Consider the following 12,544-nt stretch of genomic DNA (forward strand, 5'->3'; position numbering starts at 1 on the left):
TATTTGCATGACAAAGCTTTCTAATGAACTGGAAGAAGCGTTGATACAGTTAATCAAAGTACGATGGGAATCATGTCAGTTTATGGCTGAAAATTACAAAATTGCTCATAAAACCCATACAAGTGTACTCCATACACCCGCCTTTTTCACGAGCTATAGGGTGGGAATACGCCTTGTTTTTGGCGTAATCTTGTGTATGCAATGGTCTTTTAGGATCTCTCTCACATACCAGCTTCTTCGGATGGACCAAAGGGAGGAAGAAACTGCTTTCGTTGGTGCTAAAAGCTGTTCCAATTATCTGAGCTCTGTCACATCCAGCAGAGGACAGAACAAGACAAACATTCAAAATGATTGCCTAGAGAGCACAGCAGTAAATCTGCTTTGACCGGTAGTCCATTTGGGTCCTGGTGAGATCTTCCATTTCAAGGGCATCGAAGTCTTGCACTTTTATCACTTTCGAAAGATGTATGAGAATCACAAATACTCCACCTACTGTCAACCTGAACAATTTTTATCTTGTCTGCTGGCAGCGTACAAACCATGTTTTCATCACAGGTTGTTTGATAACTAAATTTTTTGACTACACGCAGAATATTTGCATAAAGCAACAACGTGTTCAAGATGGCGGATAACTGGGGTAGAACCATGTGCAGAGTCAGGAATCCAAACTTCAGGTCCCACAGTTTATATCATGTCCTAAAACATCATTTCCCACATCAAAATCAGTCCCAGTGATGGCAAACACGGCGACTGAGTGACAGCTGGTCTGGTTTTGATGCAGATAGATAGTCTGGATACTATAGACAGCTGACTGCTTTTGAAATTCATCCATAGATGGTCGTGTCAAGTTTGAATTTTGCACCTACTCTTTAGAGGCACACAACAAAGCATCAAGTGCTCGTTAGTTTGTTCGCTGATCTGGGCAATTTGATTGCACAGGTTTTATCGATCGAATTGACACCATCAGTGTGTTGTTGGAGAGCGTAGTGGTGCGTAGCGATGGGTTGGTGGTTGTGCGTTGAGTTGTGTTGCGTGTGTGTTGATATACGTTCTCCTGGCTGGGGCTGACCTTCGATTAGTTAGTTGTTCGGTTGGGCGGTTCCATCGGTTGCTCTGTTATCCTATGTCTTGGCTCGTCGATGCTCACGTGACCCCCTGACCATGATATCCCATGAGCTTGTACTCTGGTTGATGCTGGAGTGGCCTCTGTTCTTGACCCTTCCGAGTTCCAGTTTGTGACTTTTATTGATCTAACTCCAAGGCTTTCCTTGTTTCAAGTCACATCGTTGCAACAACGTCGGTGTGGTCTTTTCTCTGTTTGCTAGCGCAAAAGTTCTATCATCCTCAAGGTAGTATCCCTACCTCTCTAAATCTAAAAATTTACACACAATCCCTATCTTATCCTGGACGATTTCAGAGCTTGGTTCATTGTGGAGTTCATACAGACGATTTACTAGTGCCACTGGCATTTATCAACCGGCAGTCCATTGGACCAGGTCGGATTAAGCGTGCATTTTTAAACTACACAAGAATGGAGAAAAGAAAACATTTCTGGCGGCAAAATCGGTGGTATCCTGTAAGCAGGACGTCGGTGGTTCGCGTTCTGTCTATTCCGAATGGCCCATTGAATTGACACTTTTTCCTCCTCTTTTCTAACCTTTAGGACCCATGTGAACATGTTTCTGAATAACTTACCTTAGGGTTTTCAGTTCCTATTGCTATTTTGTACGTAAGTCTATGATAACGAGACTTCCGTTCCTCTGTAACCTATGCTTCCGTGCAACGAAACCAAGAGCAAAGAGACACAGTGTGTGCCAGATGAACAAAGTAACCCAGTTCTCTCTCGGATGACAGACCGAACAGGCTGCCAGCCTAATTTTAGTTCACGCAACAGTTGGTTGTTGCTCACTTAGCCATGCGGGACAATTAGGTTGCAAACGTTTTGTTGCTGATCGGGGCGGGCGTATTTGGGTGGATATCTTCTTTGTGCATATTTAGCCTTCAAAGGACAACTGCAATCGGCTAATGTATGTCTCCTAATCTCAGTGGTTCGTTGGCAAGTGGTGTCGCGTCGCGGTCTACATTTCCAACATTCGGCTGGTTCATTGGGTAGCTTCTTCTCGAGGGTTTTGCCTGCCGTTCCAATTGGCCTGTTGTGGTGCGTAGCGATGGGTTGGTGGTTGTGCGTTGAGTTGTGTTGCGTGTGTGTTGATATACGTTCTCCTGGCTGGGGCTGACCTTCGATTAGTTAGTTGTTCGGTTGGGCGGTTCCATCGGTTGCTCTGTTATCCTATGTCTTGGCTCGTCGATGCTCACGTGACCCCCTGACCATGATATCCCATGAGCTTGTACTCTGGTTGATGCTGGAGTGGCCTCTGTTCTTGACCCTTCCGAGTTCCAGTTTGTGACTTTTATTGATCTAACTCCAAGGCTTTCCTTGTTTCAAGTCACATCGTTGCAGCAAAGTCGGTGTGGTCTTTTCTCTGTTTGCTAGTGCAAAAGTTCTATCATCTTCAAGGTAGTATCTCTACCCCTATAAATCTAAAAATTTACACACAATCCCTATCTTATCCTGGACGATTTCAGAGCTTGGTTCATTGTGGAGTTCATACAGACGATTTACTAGTGCCACTGGCATTTATCAACCGGCAGTCCATTGGACCAGGTCGGATTAAGCGTGCATTTTTAAACTACACAAGAATGGAGAAAAGAAAACATTTCTGGCGGCAAAATCGGTGGTATCCTGTAAGCAGGACGTCGGTGGTTCGCGTTCTGTCTATTCCGAATGGCCCATTGAATTGACACTTTTTCCTCCTCTTTTCTAACCTTTAGGACCCATGTGAACATGTTTCTGAATAACTTACCTTAGGGTTTTCAGTTCCTATTGCTATTTTGTACGTAAGTCTATGATAACGAGACTTCCGTTCCTCTGTAACCTATGCTTCCGTGCAACGAAACCAAGAGCAAAGAGACACAGTGTGTGCCAGATGAACAAAGTAACCCAGTTCTCTCTCGGATGACAGACCGAACAGGCTGCCAGCCTAATTTTAGTTCACGCAACAGTTGGTTGTTGCTCACTTAGCCATGCGGGACAATTAGGTTGCAAACGTTTTGTTGCTGATCGGGGCGGGCGTATTTGGGTGGATATCTTCTTTGTGCATATTTAGCCTTCAAAGGACAACTGCAATCGGCTAATGTATGTCTCCTAATCTCAGTGGTTCGTTGGCAAGTGGTGTCGCGTCGCGGTCTACATTTCCAACATTCGGCTGGTTCATTGGGTAGCTTCTTCTCGAGGGTTTTGCCTGCCGTTCCAATTGGCCTGTTCCCTATTTGTGTTGACTTCGAGGTCTCTCCTCCCGAAATTCGGTTGGCTATGATAGCTATTTCCGTTTACAAGGTTCTCTTTCCTCAGTTTGTTGGATCCATTCTCAGTTTGTGGCACTGTCCGATCTCCAAGGATTTGATTAACCGGCTGCAGTTCCTAGTTTCTTGTAGTTTTTCGTTCTTGTGCTGGGCGATTTCTTCTCATGTTATCTTACTTCGCTAAGCCATTCTTTATCCTATACTCTATTTGTTTGGATACATAGAAAATCGTTCAGCTGTAGAACCCTTTCGGCGCTTAATTGCCGTGCTACCAGAAGGAAGCAAGATGGCTGGGATACTGCCAGGTTGCCCAAACCTAGACAGGAGCAGGTGAGATCAAGAGGTTGAGTTCGAACCAGTCAGTAAATCCACGCACTAACCACTAAGCCCATCTCACCTCCTAAATACATAGCCCAGGCGACGGATTGGACTTTTGAATTCAGATTCGCCTGCTTCTTCCATACACGTCGCTCCCGTGCATTTGTACAAGTTTGCGTCTTTTCGCTCTGCGATCCTCTTGTCGTTAGTAGTTGGTAGATCTAGTCCACTTGTCAAGCTGGGAGAACAGATCAACGGCTATCTGGACAACGGCCGGTAAACGCACCCTAGCTTTCGACATTTTGACACTGATAGACCACTTCACCTGGCCGACGAACCGCTTGTCTTGTCTTGTCTTAATTCTGTAGTATTTGACTGCTAATTATAGCCCCGCCAATTCTCTTAATGGTGGCGGCGACATGACGATGAACAATGTTATAGAGATTTTTCGACGTTTCCATTGGTAGGTGTTGACGTTTTGTAAGCTCACGAAAGTAAAATCCCAATACCAATGTACCATCACAAACCTATAAGACCTAACAGCCTATTTTCGCGACGTACTGCTCCCTTCCTGTGTGGGTTTCCAGTGACAAAATCCGAAAAGGATGAAGTAGTACACAGGACAGCTGTTTCATCCTTCTTCGAGATCATCAGCACCGCTCATCTCACAGAAATTGACAAGATGTTCTCGAACCTACAACTTCCCCGTTTGAACCCTAAAATGTGCGATCACGAACAGCTAATCGGTATTGTGATGAACGCGCACTTAGACAGGACATAGCGACGTCAATTCTTCAATCACACCACGTTGTCACGCTCTTTGATTGATGAATTCCCAAATGGAAGTTCACCCATCGAGCACAACGCTTCTCAGCTTTCCAATTGACGTCAATTACGGGACGAAATCCCCTTTAAAATTCTCACATCTCCTCACACTACCAAAAACCAATGATTGAATTGTGCCTACCCTGATCATGTATTTCATCCCTTAATCACAAGAGCACACGAGCTTCGTTGGTTTCCGCTATTTGCTCTCATTTTTGAACACTGATCAAACCATCTGATGACAGTTCACGGGATTTATTTCCAGAAGTTTTGCCTCTTACTCCACTTTGCCCACCGGATGCTGAATGTCATCTGTCAGTGTTCCACTCAACTATCCCCGTTGTGAGACACGTCAGGTGACTTTCAACAAAGCAATCCTGGGAAAGGTCTCAGCAACCTTGTGAGTAGTTCCCTTTATGAAAGTTTTACCTAGTTTGGCAGATGCGTCGAGATTTGTAAGGAATCCGGCAGACAGTCGATCACACTTCAACACATGCTCTGAGCCAAGCAAAAGCACTTGAATTCACATACGCTGTGCACACAACAGAGATGGACGACGCCCTGTTGTTGTGGATAACTTTGAACCCGAACATCCGGTGATCGAATACCGTAATAATACCTATTCGGAATAAAGCTTGTGGTGGATTGCTTTTCCAGGGTCAACCATTACTGCTTCACCTTTCCAATCATTTGTCTTTGAAATGGACAGCATCCGTTTCGATGTCAGTGCACTGATTACGCACAACTAGTTCTATTTACCCATTTTATTTGGGTAGAACAATCAGCTTCTTCACGTGCTTGCCGTCTCAACTGATTCAAATCAACTCGACTTGTTCTCGTATCTAAAGTATGATGCATCTGTAGTGAAAGTCCAGAAGCTAGTACCGGTGGGTTAGTTAGCTTGTGTGTGTGTGTGTGTGTGTGTGTGTGTGTATACGATGCCTTTTCCCGATTCATTCTCAAAATGAACAACTGAGTTTCACGTCCGTATTTGAATTTGTCTTTTCGGATGAGTGTGTTGAGAGGTCGTACGAGTGAAGATAGTGACAGGATCTTTTAGTAAAACAATCCTGTTAAAAATAGCCCAATTTTCTGACACGATGTGCGTGTGTATAAGAAGAAGAGTTACGACAATACTGGTGTAAACTCCCTTCAATGTATGTATAGGAAAAACGAGCAAACTCTTGTACGACTGGATGCCAGTTTTATAGAACACGTAAACATTCAAAACGAGGACTAGCGTCCAAATCACGAGAACCTCAACATGGTATCACACTGTCATGAACGTCAGGTGAACCATCCCGCCGATAGTGTGAAAACAGGAGTTGCTATCGCTTAGGGGTGTGAACAAAAGACCTGGATTAGGTTATCGAACAGCAAGGCGTATGAGCGTTAAACATCAAGAAGGAAAACACAGCGGGAGATAAATCGGCCAGGGTACAGCTCTGTTCCATCAGACTTTACCCTTCGAAAAGCTTGTGTTCGCGAAGTGATATGCCCACTTGTTTCGAAAGCTTATGTGGAAATATCCAAGTGACCAAACATGTCGTATGCAGTGTGTTCAAGTTTCTCTCTCGCATCTCTCTCGATCCACTTTAACAATCCCACAAGTGATGGCTTAACTGACCCCTAACATTGACGATACTTCACAGCGAAGCTGTCTGTTAAATAGGGATTAACAGGATCTGAAGTGAGGACGCAGTCATGCTTTGTTCGAGCTCACACTAACAACTGCTAAGTGTGACCGCATCCAATCGCTCTTCATGGTTACTGACAACAGTGAAAACGTGTTTTATGCTTCTGTGTTTATGATGACAAAAAGGACAGATCGAGAATAACAAAAACCTTTTACCCACCTAGAAGAATAATTTTACTCACCTAGTCAAGAAAGTCTGACCGAACTGGAAACAATTCTGTTTCGGGGAGGACAGAGATCAAATGTAATATGATATTGGCTAAATGCTTACCTAATCACAATGTGATGAGAAGACATGGGTGGTGAGATGTTAGCGTCGTCTTTGGCCACCAAACACAAGGTAGGCCCCCTTTTTGCTACTGGCATAAAGACGTCTTCTCCTGATCGCCCTTGTAAACATGATCAGTTCATTGCCAACATCGCATAGAAGTTCACACATGTTGTGGACCGCAGTCTACCCGTTGCGCAACTACGGCGAGCACAATCTGTCCGATCGTTCACATTACAAATCGATCAGATTCGGTTGTTTGCTAAGTCCGACTATTTTCATTCAAGACAGGCCAGTACGTGGTGACGTAAAGGACTGGTGTTTGCGAATAGCTCGACCACCGAGCGAACAAGAAGAGTTATTATCACACATCGAAATGACTGTCACCAAGAGACTGGATCTTACCGTGGTGTGACGCTTTGTGTACTTCGGCGACCCAGTGAGCTATATTGGGGGGTGCCCGCGCGATATTCACACAGTCTCTCATACCACCTTGGTCAATAGTTAGAGGTCTGACGAACACAGTCCTCCAGGTTGGGGTTAGGAACATGTTTGGTGGCTTGTTCCGTAAAAACAGTAATGTACTTGAATTTCCAGCTAAACACCGCTGCCTTGCGGTCAGGTTTTTGAACCAAATGCCTTGGTGGAGGACCCTAATCGTCCTCCTGTCTAGGTGCGGGCGCTCTGACAGTATCCTATCCCACGTACAACCACGAACTGCACATATACAAACGAGCTCATGCCACATCGGCCGTCGCGAGGTCCCATCAGCCTACTCGCGGCATACAGTAGGGCGGGTGGGCGAAAACAGGTCAATGCTGACGTCTCTCTTCTTTTTTTCACGTATTTTTCTTCTCCCTCTCCCCACCCCATTATTAACTCTCCTGTTGTAGACCCAGCACTTGGGACTGATGACTACGTTCGTCGTGCATCGGATTTGCAAGAAACATCTACGCGTCATCCAGCGCTGAAATTCTCAGGCACCTCGAAATTAATAGTTAAGCCTCGACATCCAGTCAGTCCGGTTGCCTTCAATGTCCACACTCTGAAACAGCAGGATCACAAGCTACTCTTGCTCTCACACTGGACTCGCTTGGCTCTGATGTGTGCTGTTTCTCAGGAACGAGAATCGAGGATGCAAGCACATTGGTTGAGCTAACCGCCCCGTCCTCCACTCGCTTCCGGCTACGCACTTCTACTGATCCAGAGGCTGCTGCGGCGGGATGTACAGGGATTGGTATTGTCTTGGGTCACCGGATACCCGTTGAAAGTCACCCCTGTGCGGTTCTTCTGGCAACGTCCGTGAAGAAGTTTCACAAGGAGGAAGTTGATCGATGTCTATTTGTGATGTCTGCGAATTCCCCAACCGTCTGTAGCTCTGATACCATCAAAGACAAGTTTTAGGACGCCCTGAATACCCTGTTGCGGCGAGCTAAAAGCTCAGATATCGTGGTGGTTGCTGGAGACCTGAATGCACAAGTAGACAAGCTTAGCGCATCTGAGACTCTGTTAGGCGGTCCACATGGATTGTACTCGGTAAGTACAGTCAATGGTGAACGATTGCTTCAACTGTGTGCTGACCGCAGACTGTTTTTATGCAGTACTAACTGCTGAAATAGCAGATGCTGTCTGGCCACATGGTGTTCTCTAACGCTGTGCAGGCCACAAACCCAAATCGACCACATGGCCACCAGTTACCAATGGCGCGGATCAATAACTGGCTGCCGGTCGTTTTGGAACACATTTGTAAATTCCAACCACGCGCTCGTCCGAAGTCGCTTCACCCTTCGTTTTCCAGGACCGCGTAAGGTGGGCCTTCATCGCTTAGCAAGTGATAGGGTGGAAAATCCGGATGTTAGATGAACTTACCAGAATCGTCTCTTCCGAATGCCCCACCATCGGATGTGAATTCATATCGCGAAGAGATCGCCAACTCACTGCACAGTGCTAGGAGTTATGCTTCTGGTACAGCGCTACCAGGACTAATTAAGCACTGGATACCAGGCCTGACAGTGGCACTGCTTATATCTAGAAGTATCTCAGCTGGTACTGAGTATAACTTGACCCGACAAATTATCAGACGTCAAGTGAACGTGAGCGTGAGAGCCGACCGTGAAGTCCGGTGGGCACGGAAAGCCAAGGAAATGGAAGAGGCTCAGAAAGCCGCTAATGCCCGAAGATTATTTCAGATGATCCGTGTGACCAGCCCCCGGGAACCATCAAGGATCGCAATGCAAAAAAAACCTCGACCGGTGGGCCGAATACTTCGAACAATAGTTGTCGTGGCGACCTGCTGCCGCCCATCTGGAACCTTTAGTTGACGGCCTCGGAGGTTTATGACTCTCAAGCGCCACCGAGCTTCTGGTCCGGATGACCTCCAACCCGCATTGTCCAAAGATGAAGATGAAGTGCTCAGTCAGCGCTTGTCTGATCCGTTTGTCTGCATTTGGGAAAAGGAGACTATCCCAGACGATTGGGGGAATTCGGTTATAGTGCCCATTTTCAAAAACGGGGCTCGTAGAGTGTGGTAACCACAGGGAGATCAGCTTGAGCCCAGCCGTAATGAGATTCTTGACGTCACCTGGGCTTGTTGGCCTTACGGTGGGCCGTGAAACACTGACCGGAGAGCAGCAAGTGGGATTCCGGCCTTGTAGGGGTTGTTGACCAAATATTCACACTCCGTCAGGTGCTAGAGCGACGCCATACGTACAAACGACCAACTATTTTAGTATTTCTGGATTTCCGAGGCCCATTCGACTGTCTATTCTCCCTAACACGATGGCCTATCAAGGAATGTCCCGGAAGTTTGCGAATAGAATACGGTCTTCGTATCCTCAAATTTCCGAACTTGTCAGAGTATACGGGGAGCTTTCGAAAAGCCTCCGTACACAAAGCGGTGTCCGTCAGTGGTGCTCACTCTCTCCATTTTTGTTTAATGTCCTGATTGATGAGACGAACCCTGGAAGGTCTTCAAAAACACGGTGTTCAAATAAACTCTGACGGAACACTTGTCGATCTGGAATATGCGGGCGATATCGTTTTCGTTTTCGAAGAGGAGAAGGCACAGGTGTCTTTGGCATACACTTAGTACCCACGAAGTGTAAGGTCGTACAGTCACTGAACATGCTACTTATAATCCAGGGAGGGACACTCCAGGTTGCGCAGCGTTTTGCATATCTTAGAAGTTGCATTAATTCTGGTTGTAGTGTGATGACAGATGAGATAAATGCACGAATCTGCAAGGCCCGGTTCGCTTTCGCTAATTTGAGACACCTACGGCGTCAAAGTGGCATATCCCTGAGTCTCAAGGGACATGTGTATCGGGCTACAGCGCGGCCTATTTTGTTGCATGGCTGTGAGACAGCCCGTTCGAGCAGCGGAATTGAGATGTCTTCGGGTCTCAGGACTTATGGTTCCAAGGACCATAGCTGGTGTGAGTTGGTGTCAGCAAATCCGTAGTGAAGCAATTAGGAGGCGAGTTTCTGTTCGTGGCAGCACAAACTGCCAATGAATAATGTGTCCAGCATCAGAAGCTGTGTTGGTTAGGCCATGAATTGCGTATGCCGGACCATCGTTTGTCGACAAAAGCGCCCAACTCAGAGTGGCAGAAGCAGAGAGGTGGATAGCCATTGACTTGACGGAGGCGTATGGAGATTACGAAACGCTTGGGCGCTGTCGATGCTACTCGCCTTCCAAGATGGGGAGCGCGAGATCCCCACTGCGACTGGTTGGAGGCGGTGAGAGATTTGGCTGCTAGTCGATGTCAGTGGCGTTCTTGTTGTCAGTTTCTATCCAGATTGCCTGGAGGTGTATGCACCTCGGAATGATTCTGGTAAGGTAGCACTGAGTTCCTCACACACCTACTTTTATTCTTTCCTTCACAATAGGGATTTCAAACAGATCACGATTGTACGGCAGCGAAGCACTAATGTTGAACGCTGATGTCATGGTCTCGATGATGATGACTTCAAAATGGTGCAAGTCAGTCACCGACAAGCAGCGAACGACTGTGTTGTCCATGTCATCGCATGTCATGACGCTCGCAGCTTCGGTGACCCGTACTTGTAGGACGACAGACCGGTGTTTCTCTCCCAGAATAGGCGAAGACATTCCAATGTAATGGACGCAGGCAAGCTGTGTGCCAAGAAAATCAGTTGTCGTCAATTTCTGCTGACCACAGGTCAGTCAATGTTAGTGACGATTCCAAAAAGTGACATTCAGTGGTGTGACTTCACTGAAGACGAATAAAACAGTGATGCTGAGGGAGCAGCACCTGCCTCTACTGAGCTTGAAACTAACCTTAGGTCACACTTACTGTTTCTCGGAATTCGTGTGGTTTCTCCAAGGTCGTTATCACCCTGTCAAAATGACTGTGCACGCCTTAGGTCGTCTTACCACTGTTGCCATCTCAGATTTCCTCCAACGGAGGTTCCAAAAGCTGAGCTGAACACGGTACCATCATCGTTTAAATTGGACTTGTTTTGTGATTCTTTGGCGGAAAACTACAATATTCGTCCGAATTAAGTAATACGGGAAGATTGCTTGAGGTTCACAGCCAGTGCAATATCGGCCTTGCTCTATTTGGGGCTAACAGAGTGGGCCTAATCGCTTGAAGCTGGGAAACTCAACCGTCGACTTGAACAGTAATTTCGTCGAAGTCGTTATTGCTCACAAGGGACTTCATCCAGTTGTAAACGCAAGCAATTTGGTCACGCAAATGACCTTTGACTACACAATGCTCGTCCTTTATAAGACGTTCCTAAAAAGCCAATAACTTCGAATTTTTCCCAAATCTGATTCCAGAAAAACGTACCTTTATACTCATGGATAACGACTGTGTATGAACTGGTTAATCCGATTTGACATTGAAATAATGAGACCTGAACACTTACGATTGTACGAGTTTGTTGCTTTCATCGAGTTACCAGGGACGCTGAGAAAAAACGTCAATCAAGCAAACGTTGCCGGCAGGGATTCTAGGCAGGCCGTGTCAACTCCGAGGGGAAAAAGGGTTATGAATTGGTGTTAACAGCAATCAACCAAATCTCTCGTTTATAATACTCTTCAACCGAACATGTTGACATAACATTCGGAATACCGCAGTACACTTTCTTGACATAACACGCTACTTAGAAGGTTGATGAGTTTTCAGTCAAGAGTTAGTCCATTGCCTATGGAAGATGATGTTGAAATGGCTCTTAAAATCGGGGATCTAGTGGATCATTTGGTCAGGCATCTCTTCGATCGATTGGACGCACGTTCTACAAACCACACCAATGTTGAGCGGTCCAAGTAGTCTTTGGTAAAACAGTGAATCTCGTAAAAAGTACTGAATGCAGAATGCAGGGAAATATTTCTTCGGATGAAAAGACAAACCAATACCAATATCCAAATGGAAGCGGAAAACGACAACTTTTCGTGCGATTTGCGAAGCGAACCAAACAAAGATGGACAAAGTCATCCTTGAAAGCCAGATCGAAGAGCAGAACAAAAAAGGCCGCAGCGACGAACGACAGTTTCTTGCCGTTGGATAACTGGAGCAGGTATTCAAGATTTTTTACAAGTGGGTTGAATGAAGAAATCCCTTCAGCTTGTATTCACAATGCACGCAAATTAGGCAGTACGATGCTGTGTTTAACAAAATAAAAAAACTACCCACCACGACGGCCACAATTAAATTTGGACGTACTTGTTCAAAATCCAAGTACCTTTGGATTTAGGACAAGCAGGCTCCTCACGTGAATCACGAACAGTTAAAACCACTCACCCAACTGGTCAGACATCTCAAAAGTTTTGAAGTAAACCGAGGGATCTATTCAGCGTGCGTTTTGATTTCCTATTGAACATTTTTTCCGGTTTTTTTTTTACTATGGCTCTGATGGACAAGCTCGGTATGATTGGTGATGAGACAGTCTAACCGTAATGTGGCATACCTTGTGGAGCTGTTTTGTGAGTGACATCACGCGATTCGCTAACACGGATAACTCAGGAGTAATCTCCACTGGGTCAGGATACATCCCCCCGTCACAGAGATGAGACTAAACAGAAACGTCAAAATCTACGAGATAAAGTTT

At 45.9% G+C, this 12,544-nt stretch overlaps 1 protein-coding gene across 1 annotated transcript in view; it reads left to right on the forward strand.

The window, feature by feature from the left end:
• Window positions 1-7,629, forward strand: part of T265_08596 (hypothetical protein) — a gene marked incomplete at both ends in the record, with an annotated part of 30,308 nt that extends 22,679 nt beyond the window's left edge. Inside the window, one exon of the mRNA XM_009174448.1 lies at window positions 7,364-7,629. Coding sequence (XP_009172712.1) covers window positions 7,364-7,629 — 266 coding nt within the window. The remainder of the gene's footprint in view (window positions 1-7,363) is intronic.
• Window positions 7,630-12,544: the final 4,915 nt, after the last annotated feature.

This window comes from Opisthorchis viverrini, assembly GCF_000715545.1.
Source record: "Opisthorchis viverrini unplaced genomic scaffold opera_v5_225, whole genome shotgun sequence".
NCBI classification, from domain to species: domain Eukaryota; kingdom Metazoa; phylum Platyhelminthes; class Trematoda; order Opisthorchiida; family Opisthorchiidae; genus Opisthorchis; species Opisthorchis viverrini.